Source organism: Pseudorca crassidens, chromosome 8 (genome assembly GCF_039906515.1).
Source record: "Pseudorca crassidens isolate mPseCra1 chromosome 8, mPseCra1.hap1, whole genome shotgun sequence".
NCBI lineage: Eukaryota > Metazoa > Chordata > Mammalia > Artiodactyla > Delphinidae > Pseudorca > Pseudorca crassidens.
Window position 1 is genome coordinate 17,998,250 of NC_090303.1, and position 23,620 is coordinate 18,021,869.

The 23,620-nt window shown below is 42.5% G+C and overlaps 2 protein-coding genes across 7 annotated transcripts in view; one reads left to right on the forward strand and one right to left on the reverse strand.

Moving 5' to 3' along the window:
- Positions 1–9,398, forward strand: part of COG5 (component of oligomeric golgi complex 5) — a 283,180-nt gene extending 273,782 nt beyond the window's left edge. Inside the window, exons 20-22 of the mRNA XM_067745932.1 lie at positions 207–333; positions 1,009–1,088; positions 8,627–9,398. Coding sequence (XP_067602033.1) covers positions 207–333; positions 1,009–1,088; positions 8,627–8,741 — 322 coding nt within the window. The 3' untranslated portion in view covers positions 8,742–9,398. The remainder of the gene's footprint in view (positions 1–206; positions 334–1,008; positions 1,089–8,626) is intronic.
- Positions 9,399–9,683: 285 nt separating this feature from the next.
- The window catches only part of HBP1 (HMG-box transcription factor 1), a 31,085-nt gene continuing 17,148 nt past the window's right edge, over positions 9,684–23,620 (reverse strand). For all 6 annotated transcript variants that reach the window (XM_067745933.1, XM_067745938.1, XM_067745935.1 and 3 more), the window contains 5 exons: positions 22,427–22,583; positions 21,608–21,752; positions 14,142–14,459; positions 11,875–12,016; positions 9,684–10,783 (listed from right to left, as the gene is read on the reverse strand). In XM_067745933.1, coding sequence (XP_067602034.1) covers positions 10,766–10,783; positions 11,875–12,016; positions 14,142–14,459; positions 21,608–21,752; positions 22,427–22,583 — 780 coding nt within the window. In that variant the 3' untranslated portion in view covers positions 9,684–10,765. The remainder of the gene's footprint in view (positions 10,784–11,874; positions 12,017–14,141; positions 14,460–21,607; positions 21,753–22,426; positions 22,584–23,620) is intronic.

Genomic DNA, 23,620 nt, shown 5'->3' on the forward strand with positions numbered 1-23,620 from the left:
GTGTCTCCCGGCTAAACAGGGGGTTAAGAAATGGTTAGGAATTAGCCAGTGTAGGAAGACTGCTGTTACTCATTCTTCCACTGCGTATTATGCTATTACGCTACTGTGCGGTTATATTCTGCTAGTATGCTGTTGTGATTCTTCTACCAAGTCACCTCTTTCTGTATCGAATAGCATTACATAACTTCTGCGTTTCCCTCTTTTAGACCACTGCTCTTCCAGACAAGTGAACACGTGGCCAGTAGCCCTGCACTGGGGGACATTATTCCATTCAGCATCATTATCCAGTTTTTGTTCACAAGAGCACCCCCTGAGCTGAGATCCCCCTTCCAGGTAAGGAAGTGAAGAATGTGCCACTGCCGCCCCCCTCCCCCCAACTGAAGGTGCCCGACCTTCTCCTGCCTTACGTAATCACGGATTCCTGTCCTGGCAGCAAATGCCTAAGGAAGGAAGAAAGAGTCCCACTGCCCAGCCCCTACTTTCTCAGCAGTGTAAAAATTGCCTGCTGCATCTAGAATTAGCCCTTTAAATAATAGTGACACAAGTAATTTATGTTCGTAAAGCTTTTTTTTTTTTTTTTTTTGTGGTACGTGGGCCTCTCACTGCTGTGGCCTCTCCCGTTGCGAAGCACAGGCTCCGGACGCGCAGGCTCAGCAGCCATGGCTCACGGGCCCAGCTGCTCCGCGGCATGTGGGATCTTCCCGGACCGGGGCACGAACCCGCGTTCCCTGCATCGGCAGGCGGGCTCCCAACCACTGCGCCACCAGGGAAGCCCCATAAAGCTTTTTTGACGGAGGCTCCATTTACTTTTCTGACCTACCTTCAATTGGCAAACCCAAAAGGCTCCTTGGGAGTCAGGAAGGTGCCCCAGGGGCTGTGCCGCCTGCCGTCGGGCAGGTGTCTGGCGTCATTTGACCCCGGGAATCCCTGCGATCCTCTCTGAACCCGCACGTGCTGTCGCAGGATGGGATTCACCCTCTCTCCTCTGATTGTGTTTCCACCCTGCAGAGGGCCGAGTGGTCCCACGCACGCTTCTCCCAGTGGCTGGATGACCATCCCTCTGAAAAGGACAGGCTCCTCCTCATCAGGTAGAGCTGTGCGCTGCAGGGGCACCACCCAGGGCGTGAGGGATGTAGGGGAGGAGGAAGGAGAGGGCCCCGGCGGGCGTGTGCACGTTGTGCTCCCCCGGGGCAGGCTCCTCACCTGCTGGAGTGCTGCCGGGGCGCATCGCTGGGGGGCATGTCAGGTTTTGCTTTCCGTGTCCTCCACATCCCCTCTTGTGCTGTCCCGTGCCTGATGCAACCCTAAGAACCATGCGCTTCTGTTTTGAAAACCAACCTCAACTATGAAGCGACTCCTTGCCTTGGCTCCATTTTCTGCTTCATTTCCACGTGGGGCAGTTACTGAAGTCGTGGAATGCAGATGGGAGTAAACGTGATACTGTTATTAGTAGAAAACAAGGACACCCAGCAGCCTAGTGCCTCTCAGGTGTGTTTATGCACGTGTGCGCACACATGCAGACACACCCACCACCCCCCGTACACCCCCGCCATGCCCAGGGTGGGATGCTTGCATTGTCCCGTACGGCTTACTAAGCATCTCTCTTCCATCAGCACTCTCCTTTGAAATTTCCCTCACCAGAATCTCCAGAGACCTCTTAGCCACCAAATGCAGATGTTTCTGTTCTCACTTTATCACTCTGCAGCTTTAGCTAGAAGTGACCACCACTTCCTTCTTGAAACTGCTCATCAGCTGACCGATTCCACTTATTTTTATTGATACTCACCATGTGCCAGGCCCTGAGGACACAAAGCAAACCAAGACAGGCCCTGCCTTCTTGGATCTTCCATGGCACCTCCGTCATCTGTTTCTCTTCTCATCTCTGTGGCCATATTTTCCCTCAGTCTCGTTTGCTGAACTGTCTTCTTCTGTCCACTCCTTAAAGGCCATCATTTCCCACAGTGTGTTCCTGGCTCTTTTCCCTTCACGTTCGATCTGTACTTTGGTTCCCAGGTGAGTTCACCCAGACCCATGACTCTAGTGACCTCTTCTGTCCTGTGGCTCCGGGTCTGTGGTTCATCTTGGTTGCCCAGGGCCTCAGGCCAGCGAACTTGCTGTCACATGTCATCACTCAAAGCCCCACAGAAATCTCAACCCCAAAATGCTGAAAGTAAATCATCTTTCCTTTCAAACCTGCTCATTCTCTTAGACTCACTGTCTTTTTTTTTTTTTGTAAACTTTTTATTTTATATTGGAGTATAGCCAATTAACAATGTTGTGATAGTTTCAGGTGCACAGTAAAGGGACTCAGCCATACGTAGACATGTATCCATTCTCCCCCAGGGCTCCCCTCCCATCCAGGCTGCCATATAACATTGAGCAGAGTTCCCTGTGCTATATAGTAGGTCCTTGTTGGTTATCTGTTTTGAATATAGCAGTGTGTACATGTCGATCCCAAACTCCCTGAATATCCCCCCATCCTTCCCCTGCCAGCCCCGTAACCATAAGTTCATTCTCTGAGTCTGTGAGTCTGCTTCTGTTCTGTAAATAAGTTCATTTGTATCATTTTTTTTTAGATTCCGCATATAAGGGATGTCATACGATATTTCTCTTTCTCTGTCTGATTTACTTCACTCAGTATGACAATCTCTGGGTCCATCCATGTTGTTGTAAGTTGCATTATTTCATTCTTTTTAATGGCTGAGTAATATTCCATTGTATATATGTACCACATCTTATTTATCCATTCCTCTGTTGATGCAGACTCCCTGTCTTGGTTGGGGTGTCACTGTCACCTATATCCAGCCAAGCTAGAAAACCTTTAAGCCATCATTCAACTCCTCTGTCACCCTCCTTCTCCAAAGCCAGGCAGTTGTACCTCTTAAATCACTTTGGAAGCCATTCTCGACTCTTCCAAGGGACCCTAATGCTCTTAGCCTGGGGACCAGGGCACCAAACCAGCCTTTGCTTGAGTCTAAGAGCAGGGGATGAGTTGGGTTCTCCAGAGCCAGCCTGGGGCTCGTGTGCTGAAGTGGTTCTCGGCTGTGTTTGCACCCAAGAGTCACTTACAGAACTTTGAAAAATCCACGTGTCAAGGCCACAGCCTGACTGCCTCGGAATCTCCCTGGGAGCCAGCATTGGGATTTCTTAAAGTGGCCCGCGGCTCCCCGCAGCACAGCTGGGGCTTCACAGCACAGTCGCCAAGTGCGAGCCCACCTCACTCCACTCCCCCTGCCGCCGAGGAAGGAAGCTGTGGGGGTCGTGGAGGAAGCCTCAGCCCGCCAGATCCGGGAGCGGCGCCAAGTCCTCAAGTGTGGCGACTGGCGCCCAGGGGGAGCGCCCGGCCCTGCCAGTGGATAAAGAGGAGGGTGGCCCGTGCCCCTGCTCTTATTCCGTGCTGGCCGCTTGTCCTCTCAGCTCTGAGTATCTGAGCGAGGAGTGGGGTGGGACGCGCGGTGAAGCTGTCACCATCAGTGCGGCGTCTGGTTAAACAGCCCTCAGAAGAGGCCCCAGGTGTGGACGGGGGACTCCGCCGGGGCTGGTGTGGGGCTTTGCGGTGCCCTCCCCGAGTCCCGTTGACCCGCCAGCTGCAGCCCACTGGCTAGTACAGGAGTGCGCAGGGCTCAGTTGATGGAACAGGGCGCACCTTTGTCCTCTACCAAGTTGGACTGAGCTCATCTACAACAGTTGTCCTGCTGTGGGCACATCACAAATCTGCTTCCTTTTGCTTCTTTTTAAAAATGTCTCCCGAGTGATTTCATCGGCAGTGCTGTTGCTGAGCCTATATTTAGCAACTGAAAACCATGCTCAGAAATGCTGTCAAGCTTTTTGAATCAGGCCTGCGCATCACGCCACGCATGGCTGATACCAGAGCCTTCGGTCCTGAGCAGGGAATGAAGCCCTCCTCGGGGGCTCCAAACCCTGTGCTCCTGCTCCGGCCCAGGCTGCTAACAAAGCAGGAAGCTCTGTCCTAGAGAACGTCCTTTCTTACCTGTTATTGCAAAACTGATTTCATCCCTGCATACTGAAGCACCACTGGATGAATTTCTTGCCCCTATAGATAAACCTAGGGTGAGTATTGCCCTTTAAATGTCAGTAAATTTGTTTTAGCTTTGGGGGCAAACCTTGTAGACTCATCTCCTCCCGGCGCAGTGTGTTAAGTCGTCAGAAGTAGGGCAGATCGAGGGTATAGCAGCTACTGCTGCGGAACAAACGGCAAGTAATGACCTCTCTTCTGCCTTCCTTTCTGCTTCCTTTGACACCAGACATTTCTCTAGAGCTTGAATGGATCCTAGTCAAGTTAATTTTAAAAGTGGAGTCATCAGTGACTCCTGGGGCCGAGTGGGGAAGATGGTACCTCCCGGCCCCTGCCAGGCAGGCATGTGCGCCCTTGGGGGTGGGGTGGCAGCCTGGGGAACTCCTGGGGGTCTGCAGGTATTGACTACGTTCTCAGCAAAGATGAAGACTGAGGTTGTGATGGAAAGATTTCTCAAGTTCTGCACAAGAAGTAGGATTGGCAGCATACATACCAACTCTTGATATTGGCAGTAGGACAGCAACTCTTCTGACTGTGGCCACTTCTCCTTTGTTTTTCCTGAGTCTCAGTAGGGGAACACCTTTATGGTGTCACAACTATATACAGACTTTATTTGCTTATTGGTACTTTTCACCTGTACAATCGTCACACAGTTCTCAGTGCCCCGTGCATCCTTGGACCCCTTGCCCTCCTCCGGGCATCCAGGGCCCACGGGCTGGGAACCATTCCCTCAGCTGCTCCACTTCTGCAGAACCACAGGATCCCTATTGTTGGAGGTGGGGGTTTGGTCTCCACATAGGAACATCTTTCAGAACCACAGAATCCCTGTTGTTGGAGGTGGGGGTTTGGTCTCCACATAGGAACATCTTTCAGGTGTTCCTATGGTGTGAGATCCCTTCCAGTTCTGGGAACTGGGTACCTGAGGTGAGACCCAGGGGAGGATGGAGTCAGGGGAAGGCCTGCGAAGGCACATGGTAGTTTTTTAAGTCATTTAGGTATCTCTGTACTAAGCACACTGATAGGTCCTGCCTGACAAAAATCAATTTTGTGTGTTCCGTAAAATCCTCCACTTGGTTAGTTTATATCACATTGGGCAGTGTTGCCATGTTACCACAAACCCTCCCCTTTGCTAAAAATTGTTTGCACAATTCCTATACTAATTTCTTTTTTCAATAAGGGTAACTTTAATAATCTTCCTATTTTGGATACAAACCAGAGTTGAGACTCTTACATAATGCTTGGCCCGACTTCCAAGAAAGCTGATGTTTTGCTCAAGCAAATGAAGTAATAATTGCTTGAAAATCTTGCTCTGATTTTACGTGGGAGGGCAGCTTTAATCTTTTTTCTCTCCGTAGTTCTGATGGTGTTTTTGATGAAAACCAAAAACACTAACCAAACACATTTCTGAACTTGCTTCCACATATTGTCTAGTTTTATGTAATATCTTATCCTTCTGAAAGCAGATGAAACTAAGTGGATTTTTGTCCATTGATTAGATAAAAATGACTCTAACCCATTCATTGCAGAATTACAGTTTCTGTGAATTTCAGTGCATTAATTTCTTAGACTGATACATATACACCATTGTCTCAAAGACAGTTGGAGCCCTTGGGGGTTTCTCTACCTTGTGTGAATCTGGAGGGACTACATGTTGGGAGTGGGGCGTTTGCCCAGGATGCCATAGCAACTTAAATAGCATTACTAAAAGAAACAAGTTTTTTTCACAGAGAAACAGCTTCATCTAAGGCTCAGCCCTGACATGAATAAGGCATCTCACAGGACATTGTTCTTTAAGGGCATTAAATTCCATTTTGCTTGCCTGTACTTTTGAGGATCCCTGCACTCATGCTTCTCTTTTATTTCCTTTCTTCATTGCTTTTGTCTTTTTCATTACAGTTCTCTGTCTTCCTGTATCTAATTCACTTTTTTAATTCGTTCACCCTGCATTTGGCAAGCACTTAGGTCCTGGGGCTACATAAATGCAGAAAACAGCCCCAAGCCTCAGAGTTGTTACATATTAAGAGGGAAACTAACCAACACACAGATCCTTTCACGGCAATGTGGTCATGCGTGGTAGAAGCGTAAACATCTTGCTCCTTACATGGAGAATCTGAGGCCATCAGAAGCGCGGTGGGGAAAACCGTATTTGAGTGCTTCATAGGTTCATAGATGTACTTGGAAGAGAGCCAGGTTCTTCACAGTACGATCCTTTAACTCTCAAAACTAAATCATGTAGGTATTCTTCCCACTTTGCAGATGAGCAAATAGGCTCAAAATGTAGCCCAGATCACACAGCTAGTTCAGTGCGGGGCTGGGGGGGGTGGGGTGCAGAGCCTGATGTCCCAGTGGTGCTTCTTAACTAAGAGCCTGCCAGGCCCCCGCAGAGCTGGTTTCTAGTTTGATTACTTTAGCATGAGTAGTAAAGTATTACTTCACTTGAAGCCAGCCTTCAGGGATCCGTCCCCAGATGCTGGGGTCTGGCTAAGCCACGCTATTGGTGCAGAAGTCCCAGACCTTTCCACTTGATGTGACTCCACGGTGGATTCAGCTTTGTGCTGCCTCGAGTTAGGAAAGGCTTTATCAAAAACAAGGCATTTGGGCTGGTCCTGTGTAAAAGCTCTACGAGGAAGAAAGCGGGGAGGGGCGTTCCAAAGATAAGGACGGTTAATGAAGAAGCTATGTCTTGCTAATAATGAGACAAGCCAGTGTGGTCGAGGGAAACAGGCCCTTTTTGGAGCCCGACCTTGTTAGGCAGAGACATCTTTCTTTCGGAGTGGCATTTGCACGAGCACCCAGGTCTCTCAGGGTTGGGCTGAGAGTCACCAGTGAGCTGGATGGAGCTGTTCTGCCTGTGTCGGTAACGCGAACAACGGAAACTAATGATTTGAGGGTCTTTTTAGGGCACAGCAAACGGTTTGGAACCCAGCAGTCGCACAGCGTTGGGGGAGGTTGTTGATGAAGCTGGTGTTCGGTGGGGTTGTGAGTGGAGACACTGCCCCGATGGCGAGAGGGCATGGCAGGTCACGGACCTCAGGTGGCCGTCTCTGGCTGTAGTGTGGCAGGTCCTCTAGTGCAGGGCTGATGGCACCAGGGTGACCACCACCTACGAGGCTACAGCAGCAATTAGGGCACTAGATGGCAGGGTTGAGACTGAAGCTGAAGGGGAGAGGAGGGACCGGATGTGGTAACGTGGGGTAAGTTAAAAGTGGTGGTCAGGTGTAGGACTAAAAGAATTTTAGATACAGACCTTGGGGAGATGATGGTGTCCTTTGCTGAAATAGGGGAAGGGGCAGAACGCTACCCTTCGCCTGGGTTTTTTTATCCTAGGTTTGTTTTTTCCTTTTCCTTTGATATTTTTTACACCAGGTTTAGGTTCACAGCAGATTTGAGAAGGCACAGATTTTTCCCTATGTCCCCTGCCCCCACTGCACAGCCGCCCCCATTATCAACACCCCCTCCTCCACAGTGGCCCCATTTGTTACAGCTGGGAAGCCCACATGGACATCATGGTCACCCAGCGTCCATAGCTTACACTGGGGCTCACTCTCAGTGTTATAGGTTCCATGGGTTCGGACAGGTGAGTTTCAGGGAGACCTGGAAGGAATCAGATAAAGATGTCCAGAACACAGAGATCGGGAGGGAGGTCAGGGCTGGAAATGAGAGATTGGAGATTCAGTTGTGTATGAAACCATGACAGTGGCTAGTGGGGTTGCAGGGCGCTGTGGTGTGAGCAGAGCTGGACACGCGCCTGGCAAGTATATCCCCTGCAGTGAAATGAAAATAACGGCCAAGCCTGACAGAGGATGCATATTTTCAGTGTTTGGGAGCAAATAAGAGTGAAAAATTACACATTAGATGGGACTTGAGACAGTATGTGAGCCGAGTTATGGTATTAACTTACATCTTTATGGAAATGCTCTACTCTCAAGAGTGTGAAACTTCATGGCTATGACAAAAAATTGTTCTACTTGGAACTTAAATAGACCAATAATGAAAAATATGCATAAACGAACAAGCACAGGGCTGGACTTGACCTGTGGGCTGGTTTGCTGAGCCCCGGATCTAATTCATGAGAACATCATTATCATACTCTTGGCTAAATTCAGACTGCCTGCCTTCTCGTCGCCTAATAGGCCAACAGTTGGAGCCTAAGAACAATTTATCCTACTTGTGGTAACAGGAATACAAAGCCCTGCCAGTGTCAGTGTGTGCTGAGCGAGGGCCCTGCCTCCGGCAGTGCCGTGCACACTGCACAGTGCAGGGCGCCCCCTCGTGAGCTCAGCGCGTGGACACAGGCTGCGCTTGGCTCCGCAGAAGTCTCTTCAGTAGGAAAGACCACGAAAGGGAAACTGGGAATCTTAGGCGCCAGAGAGCCTCCGATTGGGTGATGAGACCACTAAGTGCAACGCAGGCTGAAAACCGTGCACAGCTCTGCACCTTAACCACAGGAACGCGACCAACAAGTGTTTGAGGGCTGGTCGACTGGGCAAAGCAGTTCCAGAAATGGGCTGCTTTTAGGTGTTGGCATCCTCCGAGCTCTTTTATTTCATTTGTATAACCTTCTGATCCTTGTTTTCTTTTGGTTTTCAGGGGTGCCCTGGAAGCTTATGTTCAATCAGTTAAAAGCAGAGAAGGCAAAGAATTTGCACCAGTTTATCCCATAATGGTTCAACTGCTTCAAAAAGCTATGTCTGCTCTTCAGTAATAATGTGAAGTATTTCTTAATGTCCATTTTGTGCTAACCTATCCAAGGTTGGCAATTTAACACATACTCTAAAGGACAGCTGCCATCTACTATTTTAAGAATGTAATTGAATTTTTTGTATTTCCTGTTGATCTTTCCTGTTTACCTCTGAAGCCCTTCTACCTTACGTAGCATAAAATGTCAAAACTGATTCATCATCACCACCTTCCAACTCTGTGGACCTGATTTTTTCCAGAAAGATACCAAACTCTTGTCTCTCCTCTTAGGCTTTTCTGTGAGGCTATCTAAAACTTCTTTCCCATCACAGAGTTCCCGCTGCTGCTTAAGGGATTCGACCAACTTCTAGTAAGTACACTGCTTCTCCCCAACTGGCATCCTTCCTCACTGGATAAGTAGGTAGCCCAGTGGTTTCCATATTTGGCTGCATATTAGACTCACTGGTAGAAGCTTTAAAAAACCCTGATGCCCAATTTGTACCCCTTATTAACACGTATGGGGGTAGAAGCCAAGCGTTAGTATTTAAAAATATATATATATCCTGAAGTGTTTCCAACATGCAACAAAGTTTGGGAACCACTGGCGTATCCCAAAGCTAAGATGTAGGGCTAAATGTTGTGTAACTGTATCTTTAATAAAGATAGAGCAAGGCTGTCTTTACACTCTTGTGTGTCATTTTATTAAAAACAGACTTTCGGGGCTGTTCAACTTTGTAACAGAGATGCCAAGTTAAAAATAACTTTTACTCTACAAGATTTCTTATAAATAGTAGGTAATCTAGGTCCTTAGTTTTCTATTGCCCTTGCCCTGTCATTAACATTTTATTTTAAATTTAATGTTTAAAATCCCATAAGCCACTTCTAAAATATTTTCCATCTCCTGAACCTGTTATTCTGATGACTCATTGGTAAAGGTCAGTCAGGATCAATCAGTGGAAGTCAGAGATAAACAATTTTTTCATTTTATTTGAAATAATATACAAGAATATAGTGTGCAAAATTTAGGGGCAACATCATGAAGAAGTGTAATGAACTGAAATTCAATTTTACAGCTGTGATTCCTAACCAGAAACACCACTGGGTAAGTAACATGAAAAGCCATGATTGTAGCTCAGAGCATAAGCAGCTGTATTGCCATTGTGTTTGCTCTCACTGTAGACAGTTTGGAGGAAAGTAAAGTGCACGTGTTGCACTGCATAAGTGCAAAGTCTGCCCCCACCATAGAGATACGATGACAAATACGATATTAAGATATGTGGCTGAGGAGATACAGGACACAAAAGTTAAAAATACAATGGTGTCAACCGTTAACAGCACCATTACAGTGACTATACCCCAATGCTATTCACTAACTTTACCTTGGCCTGGGCTGTCTCCATCGAGCAAGGGGTGGGTGCTGCCACCTGGCACGTCCACTCAGCATGCTCCGGGAGCCGTGGCAGGTGGCTCTCAGGCTGTGACACTGACACCATCCACCTGCCCCCTGTTCCGGCAACCTCTTGGCACTGGCCAGACTAGGAGCCCCCGTGTTTGGCACAGATGCTGAGCCATATGGTGGTTGCTCAAGGAAAGGCCAACTCCCGGCTTCTGCTTCACTCCATTATGTATACAATACAGATTAATAAGCAGTAAGGAGCCAATGTATAAACAGCAGTTACATATTTTTAAATTCCCCCTTTGTACAATTTAAAATAAAACATGTATACACTTCTCCTCTCTTTCTACTGTACTTTAGCACCACAGGATATCAATTTTCAAGCCTATATTACCTGATAGACATATATGAAGTTTGGAAGAAAATAAGGCAATTTGGTTTACAATGTTGATAGTTTTAGCTTACTTAATGCTCTAATGGAGAAAGCAAATCCTCACTCATATTATTAAATCAATCATTTCAAGACTCAATGCTATCAGTATCTTACGGTCACACAGATTCAGGACAAAAGGTGAGACCTTGATCTTCTTAAGTCTTTCCATCAACAGTCAATGTTTATGCAAATACAGACTTAAGAACATAAGCATCCTGGTTTAATGTTGTTGTGAGCCCTGTGGAGATAAAATTAATAACTCAGTCAATGTTTACACATAAATACACAGCAGTTCTACAAATGAAAGCTAAGATGGATAATATAATGTTAACCACCATACTATTAAAAAAAGATCGCTTTCTCAAAGGTGGTGATTTTTTTAAAGTCTGATAATACCTGATGGTCCAAGCATCCAGAAAATTTATGAAAATGCTGAGACAAGAGAGATCGACTAGGATGAGCAGACAGGAAAGGGGATCCAGGCCAAGTCCTACCACATGGAATCCTAAAGAACTTCAAAAATCTAGTTCAGTCACCCTCATACTGGAATCTGACTGCTGACTGCTTCTTTATAAGAAATTCTTAAACAGATGAGAACCACATGTTACTATACAGAAATAGACAAATACAGAGAATGAATTAGAACATCCTTGGCCAGCCCTCCTGCTGCGAAGTACTGATGCTGTCCCTTTGTCTTTAAATGATATTTCAAATTGAGCTCATTCTGTTCTATCAATCATGTGACGTTTTCTTGTAATTAATCGAAAACACTTAAAAGATGCTAGTCTAGTAATGGAAAAGTTTTAAGAATCAGGTCTATCCAATACAGCATTACTTGTTTGCAATGTTGTTTGCAAACTTGTTTACTAGCCTTCCCGGGCCTTTCTATTTCTTCTCCTTGCTGAGATTTTTAACCTAGAAATTCTGTGCAAATGTCAGAAGTCCCCACCTCCACAGCCCATCACCAATTAAGAAAAGAAAGGCTGTTGAGACATACCCCCCCAAATCAGAAAATTCTTCTCCTGTGATAGTAATGAGCTAATAAGCCCCATCTTTCAACCCAACCAGAAATACTCATTTCAGAGTCTTCTACTTTAGCATCTCTAGCAAACATTCCTACTTTCCAAGCTACAAGAGTAAATGGCACTAATGACGAAAGGCAGCCTGCCTTATATGATGGTGTGCAAACATTATTTAGGTTCTGAAAGATAAGAAGGCTGAGAAACAGCATCAACGCCCATTTAAAGCTTCTAACAACCGCTCCAATACGCTAGTACAATTTTGGAGTTAAGTCAAGATCACTTTAAGCAACTACTTGTTGAAACATACTGAATTGGTTCTTTTCCTTTTCCAACAGTCAGGATTTAAACGTTTTTGTTCTTCAGCCAAAGCCTTTGCTTCTAATGTATACATTCTCCTCTCTTCATTCTTCATTTTCTTCCACCTGTCACCAAGGATCACACTTATGGCTCTGTAAAAGAAACATTTACACAGTGTTGAAAGCAAGAATTTTTCAGAAAACTCATGTCAAGTGCTGCTACTTTAGGAAGAAGTAGAAAGTTGAAAGACAAAAATCTCGTCCAACATAGAGAAGGAGAAAGGTCAAGACTACTGTACTCATTTCCAGTAAAATCTGAAGTCATGGTCCATTCATCGTAATCTTGGCAATTAAAGCCTCCTAGAATAGGGCCAATATCTAAAAGGGCTAAAAACTGGATATTTTACACAGCTTAGATTTGAAGAAAAAAGTTAAATATTTCAACGAAATGGTTTGTTTGAATTACCATTGGGTACATCGGTCTTCAAAGATGTTTAAGATTATTAGGGCAGACAGTGTTTAGTATCAGCAGCATATTCACCTTGTATTGAAAGGTATTCTTACTTTCTGTTTGTGCCCATAACCCATCAAATAGTCACGATAAGCCTTTTTTCATTCATGCAACCGCCGTGAAAATGTGGTGGCGCTAACTATGCACACTTACCACTTACCTCCAAAGACACCACCAAATAAGCCTTAGGCCACAGTTACACTTACTACTTAAGAAAACTGGATAAACTCAAAGGGGAAAAAGTCAAACTGGTAAGACCCATCATGATAGAAATTTGAAGCTGTTCCCTATTTATTAATTTGTTCCCAAAACTACTAAAATGGTCTCATCCAGAACAGGCAGACACAGACTGTTTCCCTTTTGTGAAGAGCTTAACCCTCATTAACCCTTAATTTCATGACACTCATACGAAACAGGTGGTCTGGAATGACTGCATGAAGTACGTACAAAAGATTTCACAATGGCTGACATGGAAGCTAGAAAACAGGCATCTGAGCTTTAGAACAGTTGCCACAGAAGCTCTACTTGAAAAGAAATTTAAAATGTAGTAAATGTATGTATTTTTTAATCCAGTAAGTCGATGCAATTCAACATTGCACTGCATCTTCTTTTAGTAAAATAAAAACCAGTTTTTATAGTCTCCGAGTTAAAGGTACTATATAATGGTTGACACATTTACTAGTGAAATTGATTAAAAAGTATTCACATATGTATCAATTTCCAAGTCACAGATGCATTTGGTATAAGAAGCTTCTCTTTTTAAAATGGAAGTATTTGGGGTGGGCAAGATGGGTGAAGATGGTCAACAGGTACAAACTTCCAGTTTTAAGTGATGGAGCTGTGAGGTGAGCAGGGTGAGTACAGTGAATAATACTGTGTGGTATATTTGAAAATTGCTAAGAACATAGATCTTAAAAGTTCCTATCACAAGAAAAAAAATTCCTAACTATGTATGGTGATGGATATTAATTAGACTAGTTGTGATCATTTCTTAATATGTACAAATAGTAAATCATTATGTTGTGCACCTGAAACTAATATGTCATATGTCAATATATCTCATATATATATATATATATATATATGTATATATATAAAAAGATCATGAGTCATTAAAACCGGAATTCAAAGCTGAATTATTTTATGTGCATAATCATTTGACTTTTCTCAGAATATCAAGGATTAAGGGAACTAGGAAGAATGGAGAAGATAATTTTAATTCGTGGAGAACTTGGTTGGTTTGAGAGGAAGCGAGCAGTAGAGGATTCTAAGAGATGAGGTATGGGCACAAGCAAACAGTAGGAAGGACTCGCACTGTTAACTTTTATCCCTGGGCTCTAGTGAGGACCCCTCGTAGTCTTTTGACAAATCTGGCAGTCATTACAAACTGCCAATGCCTGCACATCCCATAGCATGACACAGTTGTAAAACAAGTACATCCTTGAGATCTGACACAAGAAGGTGCTAGTCTTTTCTGTAAAGATGGAACAGTCAATTGTTAGAACTGTGTCATCTAACAGGCAAGTGACATTTAATATTATTTTAGAAGGCAGATCCTTGCCTCTTAGCTAACCTAATTATCTGTCTAGGTATTATAAAACAGTTACACATGACCCTAAAAATTCCACTTAAACATTTTACTTTAAAATCAACCTGGAAAACAGAATTCAATAATGAAAGCTACTGAATAACTTAACTATCCCAGCTCCTCTGAACTGCACAGAAGTGTTACTGAATTGTTATAGTCAGAATTATCACTATTTTTACCTGTTATCTTTCCCTGGATACATCTGAGTATATTCAACTCTGTATTTTTTGGCAAAAAGCATGAAGGCATTCATTGGTCTTTTGCACTTGTTAGGAGAAGTGGCACTCACAGTCCCTGAGCTGTGGGTTTTGACAGCTTTAGCATACAAGGAATTGGAAGAGAGCTGTGAGGATCCCGGGGAGCCACAGTTTTTACTGAATCCAGATCTCTCAAAGTCTTGACCTCCAGGTCCTCCACAAGACAAAGATGCACGACGCTGACGAGCCATACTACTTAACACATAGACTGCAGAGGAATCCATAGGCGTGAAGTCATAGCTGTAAATAAATACATAAATTCATTAACAGGATTTTAATTCAGTATAGTTATCTGATTTGTGAAAACAGGATTAAAAAAAAAATACCCTTAAGATCTGATTGGAAATTTCAATGTATTTTACCTTAAATAATGTTACCAACACTACTTTAGCAACTTCACCATTGATAGTTGCTTGTAAGATAAAAGCTTATGTATGCATTTACTAAATTTATTTTTTTTAATCTTAATACAAAATGTTTTTATAAAAGACTTCCAAGCCTCCCCACTTCAAAGGAATCTGTTACAATCCACATACTTTATTCATAGCAAACACCTTCTTCAGATCCCATACAACTCATTCCTACTTTAGATTCATTTTTTTGACAAATTTGATAATCTAATTTGTTGACCTCTAGAAGCCTGAAACTACAAAATTAAAACAGAGTAGCAAGCATATACCAGGCCTAAGGACTAACTACTACAGAAGACAAGATGTTGGGTAAGGACAGATAGAAGTGGTTAAATGTAGCTAAAGAAACTTTAAATGCACAGTAGCCTGGGTCATCTGTTTACAATGACATGTAAATACAGTCATACATGCATTAGTCTCCCCTCAAGGCTATCCATATATTATAACATAGCCTAATAACTTAAAACCCCACATTGATCAGGAAAGGCCACATTTTGTTAGGTATGTTCAGTTTATATAGGTATATAAGCTTTCCGTATCATCTCCTTTTCTCAACAAGCTTGCGTGGCGATTATCATTATCCTCTCTTTATATGAAGAAACAAGCTAAAAAAGTATTGTTCACCCAAGGCCTCACAGCTACTAGCTCTCAACCCACATCTGTTTGTCCAGCTCCAAAGCCCCAGGTTTCCTCATAAGTACCATGGTACTCTGCACTGCTGTTGGCAAACCTCAAGGTGAATAACCATCAGATTAATTGAAAACATCATCTGAAAATTAGAAATAACGTAGACCACAGCCTAAAAATATACCTGTCAAGAGAATTCTCTTGTTCCAACTCTGTTAACTTCTACTGCTTACATTGGTAATCTCAGCAGAAAATCTTTTACTTCACCCCAACTCCTCTTTCTCTCCCTGAAACAGAGATTCTGGCAGTCCATCAACAGGTTGATAATAGCTACAGGAATAGTATCCGCCTACAGGTGAAGCAATGTGCGATTATGAATGATTCTGACATACGGAGAGCTACCTGAGTGAGGTGCACGCCATTCACTGCACACAGTAAATGACTTTTACCAATTATCAACCACACAACATCTGCTTTTTTAAAGGTATTACATGAAATAAGTGTACTTACAAGTATGACTCCAAAATCATCCAATAAATGCTTAGCAATCAGTATTATGCCAGAAAAATAATTTTTGCTATCTTAAGCCCCTCTCATATGTAATTTAGAAAAATAGCAAACTTAAGCATTTGTAAATGAACCTGACACAAAATTATTAATTTCTACTGCAGGAAAATAATTATAATTTGAAATACTAGAAGATTTAGAAATAGGGTAGGCTAATTGCCTACTGAAATTTGAAAACTCCACCATCTAGTGGTACAAATATAACCGTCATCCATTTCCATTATGGATACAATTTAAAGTAGCTTGAAATATTCAATCACAGAATTCATATTTTTGACATGACTACAGCATTATATTACATAAAACATGTTTTTAAAAGAGCTTAATTTTTTGCTATACTGAGCATTCGCTCTCTTTGCTATCTGTTCCTAAAATGTGCCTTATTGCACCTCACTTTTTTTCTACATGCCACTCCTCGAGCTCAGGATGCCCCTTTCCACCGTCACTGTCTATTGCTCTTAAAGAAAAAGTACAATAGTATAGTGTCTATTAACTGAATCAGAAATATTAACTCACTTAACCCTCCCTTCGATATGATCCTCATTTTACAGCTTTTTTCTTTGTTTTGAAGACCATGGAAAAATTAACTTACCCCAGTTTCCGCAGCAAAGCTATCACAGAGCCCGGCTGTGAATCCAGGCAGTCCGCTGCAGAGCCGTGTTGCTAACCAGGCTACACTGCCTCCCAACCAGCACCTACACACGGTACACACGGCCTCATCCATTCCCTTCTCTAGGCTGGAAGCAAAGAGGCAGGCCTATGTCTTAACTGATCTTCAATCCCCAGTGCCAGCACGTTCTAGGCTCTCAAAATGACTGACAACTGACCGAGAGGGTAAAATAAATCACTCTGGAGAACGTAATAATATAAAATTTTAATTGGGCTCATAGCCCGTCTCTGCCACTTACTAATGGTATGAGCTTGGGCAGGTAACCCTCTAGCCTCAGTTTACTTAGCTCTGAAATGAAGATAATATTTGCTATGCAGTGTTGCACAGCTGGCAGAACAGACTGTATAAAACACTTAAGGCAGAGGTGAGCACACAGCAGGTCCTCAACTGGGGTATCAATTATTATTGCAGAAGTAGTCTAGATTGGTAAAGTGACTGTCCTAAACCTGCCTGATGCCTAGAAGATTGGCCTCAATACCCAATGTCTCAAATGGGCTTCTTCAACTCAAGCTCTCACCTGGAAGCTTCCTTTCTACAATAGAGCCACCTACTGTGTTTAAGAGCTCATCCATCAGTTTATTGCTGACTACTTCTGGTCCTCAGCAAGCTAACATCTACTCCAGTGCCCTTCCTAGACCAGCATGACCCAAGAGCACCTACTGTGTGCCAGCTGGATACTGTAATTTCTAGTCCTCACAACAAGGAGTAGAGTTAGGCAGGTGTTATCACCTCCATTTTACAGTTAAAACACTGAGGCTTGCATTTGCAGCAACATGGATGGGCCTAGAGATTATCGTACTAAGCAAAGTAAGTCAAAAAGACAACCATATGATCTAAAATACGACAGGGAATTCCCTGGTGGTCCAGTGGTTAGGACTCCGTGATTTCACTACCAAGGGCCTGAGTTCAATCCCTAATCGGGGAACTAAGATCCTGCAAGCCACGTGATGCAGCCAAAAATAATACTAAAATAAGATAAAATATGACACAAATGAACGTATCTATGAAACAGAAACAGACTCAAAGACACAGAGAACAGACCTGTGGTTGCCAGGGAAGAGGAAGAGTGGGGGAGGGAGTGAGTGGCAGTGTGGGATGAGCAGATGCAAACTACTGCTGATATACACAGGATGGATAGACACAAGGTCCTACTGTACAGCACAGGGAACTATATTCAATATCCTGTGATAAACCATAATGGAAAAGAATATGAAAAAGAATATATGTATAATAAAAATTTTAAAATAACAAGGAAACAGTATTTCTAATATCACTAAAGTTCTACATTTGTCACCCCAGAGGTAACCATTCTCCTGAACTGTTAATCATTCCCTTAATTTCCCAACAATTTTATTATAAAACTCATTCATAAACACGATAGAAACTATAGTGACATTAATTATGTTAAAATAGCAATTATATTAACATGTTACATAATGTTTCATTGTGCAGAAATGAATTAACGTTGCAGGCTTGCTGTCCTTTCAAAGGGTTACTTACAGGCTGGCCCTTTGACTAGCATCCGGAACTTGGATTTTGGGAGGGTTCCCATCATACCCACAACTGATAAGAGTGGCTCACTGTTCCTAAACTGTATGTACAAAAAATACGGTTTACCCTAAACACCTGCTTTCCTTTTGGAAGCTTTTGGTATATGCCAGGCAGAGGCAGCCTATGCAACCAGCTCCCAATAAAACCCCTGGTGCTGCGTGTCTAATAATCCTCCTGGTAGATAATGATTCACACGTGTTGTAGCTCACTGCTGGGGGAAATAAGCTTGTCCTGTGTGACTCCACTGGGAGAGGACTCACTGGAAGCCTGGCTTCCCCCAACTTAAGCCCACGTCTTTCCCGTTCACGACTTTGCTTCATATCTTTTCAATGTAAGATATCATAGCTGTGCATATGACTAAGTACTAAATCCTGTGAGCCCTCCCAGTAAATCACTGAACCTGGGGGTGACCTTGAGGATCCCTGGCGTAACTGTATAATGTGTATTTTACATACTATAGAAAGATTATATAAATGTAATTAGATTTATAATTTTATTAGATATATTTCCAAAGAACATCTGATTCCAGACTAATTTTTACTTAACATTATTTCTAAAGATCCATGTTTTAAAATGTATGGCTACGGTTCCTTCAACTTCCACTGACAAAAAGAATTCTACTGTATGATTGTATCACACTATATGCATTCAGTCTCCAGTGAATGAGTACTGATACTGTTTCCACGTCATACGCAACACAGCTTGAACTTTACACATCGCCTAGTGCATGTCTACAAGCATTTACTTCTCTACGGTGCACATACAGAGGAATGGAATTGCCGATGTTCACTGGTAGACAATAAAGCGAAAGTATCTTCCAAAATTTTTTTATCCATTTACACTCTCACCAAACATTAGAGGTATCACGGATCTAAATCCTAAGAATACTCTGAGTACTGAACCTTAACAATGTCTTGTTTTTCAAAAAAGACTGTATAAAAGAGAGTCAAACAGCATTTAGATTCCAATCTTGCACATGTTTGTTGAGCATATAGCCTGTGCCAGGCCCTGTGCTGGTTGATTTTTTAAAATGTTTTTTAAAAATAGTCTCACTTGGGCTTCCCTGGTGGCACAGTGGTTAAGAGTCCGCCTGCCGATGCAGGGGACACGGGTTCGTGCCCCGGTCCGGGAAGATCCCACATGCCGCGGAGCGGCTGGGCCCGTGAGCCATGGCCACTGAGCCTGCACTCCGCAACGGGGAGAGGCCACAACACTGAGAGGCCCGCGTACCGCAAAAAAAAAAAAAAAAAAAAAGAAAAAGTCTCACTTATGCTTTCAAAATAAAAAAACATATTAACCTTTTATTTTATTATATTAAACTGAATTTATTTAAAATCTTCAGGCCAGCAGAAATTCTTGAAAATTCTCTACTTAAAGGCCTATGGATTTGATAATTATCTTAAAGAATGGGTCTTGGGGCTTCCCTGGGCGCAGTGGTTAAGAATCCGCCTGCCAATACAGGGGACACGGGTTTGAGTCCTGGTCCAGGAAGATCCCACATGCCGCGGAGCAACTAAGCCCGTGCGCCACAACTGCTGAGCCTGCGCTCTAGAGCCTGAGAGCTACAACTACTGAGCCCGTGTGCTACAACTACTGAAGGCTGCATGCCTAGAGCCCATGCTCCGCAACAAGAGAAGCCACTGCAATGAGAAGCCCGTGCACCGCAATGAAGAGTAGCCCCTGCTCGCTGCAACTAGAGAATGCCCATGCACAGCAACAAAGACCCAACGCAGCCAAAACTAAATAAATAAAAGCTAACTTTTTTTCAAAAAGAAGAAAGAATGGGTCTTAAAATCCCAGATATCATATACTTTCTCTGGGTTCCTTCTGGAAGGAGGGTGACCAACTGCCCCCATTTTCCCAGGACTGAAGGGTTTCCAGTGGTGCAGGACTTTCAGTGCTAAAACCAGAAAAGTTCTGCACAAATTCAGACAGTTGGTCAACTTTCTTGAATGTCAGCACACATGGGTCCTTGTCCTATTATACCACTTACTAATAGGGTGATCTCAGGAAAAATCACTTTCCTCTTTAAGTCTTTCCAAATGTCAACTTTTTGCTGTTTTTACAATTTTTAATCCATGCAACTAATGCCCTTGGTCAAAATGAATAGTAAACAAAGACACAGTTAACTAAAGAAAAAGAAAGATACAATTAACAGACTTATGGTCTGGTTCAAAACAACTGGCCAGATTTAGCAAATTTTTCTTTTCTTAACTATCAAAGATGATCTATTTAATTCCTAGACATATAATGTGGTATTTTCCTAATCTTAAATGTTTTATGAAGTCACTTTTCCTACATGACTACTCCATGTAGAAGTCTTTTTTTTTTTTGAAGTATAGTTGATTTACAATATTGTGTTAGTTACTGGTATACAGCAAAGCGATTCACTTATATATATATATTTAATATACATATTCTTTTTCAGATTCCTGTCCTTTATAGTTTATTACATACTACCCTGTACTATACAGCAGGACCTTGTTGTTTATTATATATATAGTAATTTATATATTAGTATCTGTTAATCCCAAACTCCTAATTTATCCCTCCCTACCCCCCCTTTCCCCTTAGGTAACTATAAGTTTGTTTTCTATTTCTGTGAGTCTAATTCTGTTTTGTAAATAAGTTCATTTGCATCATTTTTTAGATTCCACATATAAGTGATGATATATGGTATTTGTCTTTCTCTGACTCACTCCACTTAGTATGATAATCTCTAGGTCCATCCATGTTGCTGCAAATGGCATTATTTCATTCTTCGTAAAACTCCTCGAGGGACTTCCCTGGTGGTGCAGTGCTTAAGAATCTGCCTGCCAATGCAGGGGACACAGGTTCGAGCCCTGGTCTGGGAAGATCTCACATGCCGAGGAGCAACTAACCCCGTGTGCCACTACTACTGAACCTGCGCTCTAGAGCCTGCGAGCCACAACTACTGAACCTGCGTGCCACAACTACTGAGCCTGCGCTCTAGAGCCCACAAGCCACAACTACTGAGCCCGCAAGCCACAACTACTGAGCCCACGCACCTACAGCCCGTGCTCCGCAACAAGAGAAGCCACCACAATGAGAAGCCCATGCACCACAAGGAAGGGTAGCCCCTGCTCGCCACAACGAGAGAAAGTCTGCATGCAGCAACGAAGACCCAACTCAGCCAAAAATAAATTAATAATAATTAAAAAACTCGAACTATATTATTTTACTTTAATTACCAAGTATTTATTCATATACAATTGACCCTTGAACACTGTGGGTTTGAACTGCATGGGTCCACTTACACATGGATTTTTTTCAATAGTAAATACTACTCAGTCCACGGTTGGTTGAATCTGCCTACACAAAGGGCTGGCTGTAAGTTATATGTGGATTTTCGACTGTGTAGAGGGTCAGTGCCCCTAACACCTGTGTTGTTCAAGGGTCAACTGTACATCCCTCTTCTAAGTAGTCCTTTTATAATTCTCAGATCTTTAAAGGTTTAACCTCCTAAACAGCAATCATTAGGGAGATTAAGAGTAAACTTTAATTTTTTTTTCAGAGAGAGAAAAAAAGGAATTCAATATTACCTTTTAAATGTATCAAAAACACCTGAATCATCAAAATTAATGGCATCGGGGTGTCCAGGAGGTAGACATACATCACCAACATGAATTTCACAACATGGAATGCCATGCTGTACCACAGTCAAGCTTGGATAAAATGATGACCAACCTAAAGTTAAAGCAAACTATTGTTACATAAAGGATGGAGATTGACAGAAAGCATCCAAATTATTTATTATATGATAGCTATGTCACTTCTGAGTCTTAAAAAAAGTATGTCATAGATTTATAACACAAGTCATATATCTTTGCCACAAAGCAAATCCAAGTGTTTTATTTAAACAATGCAAAAGCGCTCCAAAACTAGTTTAACTCAGCATTTTACTAATATATGAAATTCTATCAATCAGCACTTCCATTGACCTACAAGACAGTAAATGATAAATGATGATGGAGACCATGAAATAGTCTCTGAATCATTACGTTTGACAGTGTTAATGTGATTCAGGTGTAAAGCATATTTGGCCTCAACCAAAATTCAATTACCAGAATACTCCATTCCCCAAACTATATCAAAACAACAGAGCTTATTATAGTATGCTACATGAATCTACAAGTTCATACCCACAGGAAGCAGAGCTCCACCTGACTACTGCTAAGACATTTAAACATCATTAGGTATTATTATAAGGCACTTCCTATGGTAGTTTTATTTAGTTTGAAAGAAGTTTTCCCTTCAAAACGTTTTTTCTTAATCATCAAATAATTATGCCACAAGACATAAGTATAGATTTAAGAAGCTTTCTTTAAAAAGTTACTACAAATTGAAAATTGAAGCCCTACCTTTATTTTTAACATAGAAAGGGTGGTCCAGTTTACACTCTACAGTAAGTAAACCATCTTCGACTGTACCAGGATCAAAAGTCAACTTCAGTACAGACTCGCCAAATGATATACTTTCTTCATGTGATAACAACTTTAGACCATCAGAACCATAGCCCTGGAAATACATGCATAGAGTAAATAAATTGGCAATGTTCAACTCAACATGGAGTGAAGTTCCTATTATGTGTAAGACTTTGTGGAAAAGGTAAAAATAAACAAGACAGGATCCTTCCCATTAAGGAGCTTTTGACCCAGTAGCGAAGAAAGGCAGATATTACTACAATATAAAGCTGACTGGAATAAGTGCTTCAATCCAAGTACAAATAATGCTAATGGAGTTTAATAAAGGGAGATATTAACTCCAAGAGAAAAAGATTGGGGGGGCTTTCAATTCCCATTTGAACTGGAATCTAAAAGGAGAATGCAATTTAGAAAGGTACAAGAACCTGCCTTACACCAGGAATAGTTGTGACTAATAACTTCTTTGGAGAGTGCTGAGTATCTGCTAAAAATACAAGATTAGTTCAGAGTTGGGGCAAATAAGACTGCAAAGGAGGGCCCAGTTAGTAAGTAAGTAAAGGGATCTTAAAGACAGGCAAAATGCTTAAACTTTCCTTTGAGAAGGCACTGGGAAGTCAATGAAAATATTTTTATTAATATAATTGTTGATTTTAAGATGATGACAAAGACTACAGATAAAAGGTACCTCTAGTATTCAATTTATTTGAAGATATAACGAGAGAACCCCATTACAGTCTTGAACTGACAAGTGCAGTGGTGGTAGAACCGGGCTAAATTTAAATTCAATCAATATTTATTGAGCACTTAGTACATGCCAGGTGCTAGCCTCTGAAAACACATGATCCCTACCCTTAAATTCACAGAAAAACAAAGGAGACAGACATGCCAACAGCTAGCTACAGTGTCCAGTCAAAGTAACTAATGAAAGAAAAGGATAAATGTAAAAAATCTTTAAGGAAACAGAATGGATCAACTGATTACAAAGAGAGGAAACAGTCAACTTCATTCATGTTTTGAATGAAGCAATCAAGAAAAGGTTTTGAGGACTTCCCTGGTGGTCCAGTGGTTATGAATCTGCCTTCCAATGCAGGGGACACATGTTCGATCCCTGGTCAGGGAACTAAGATCCCA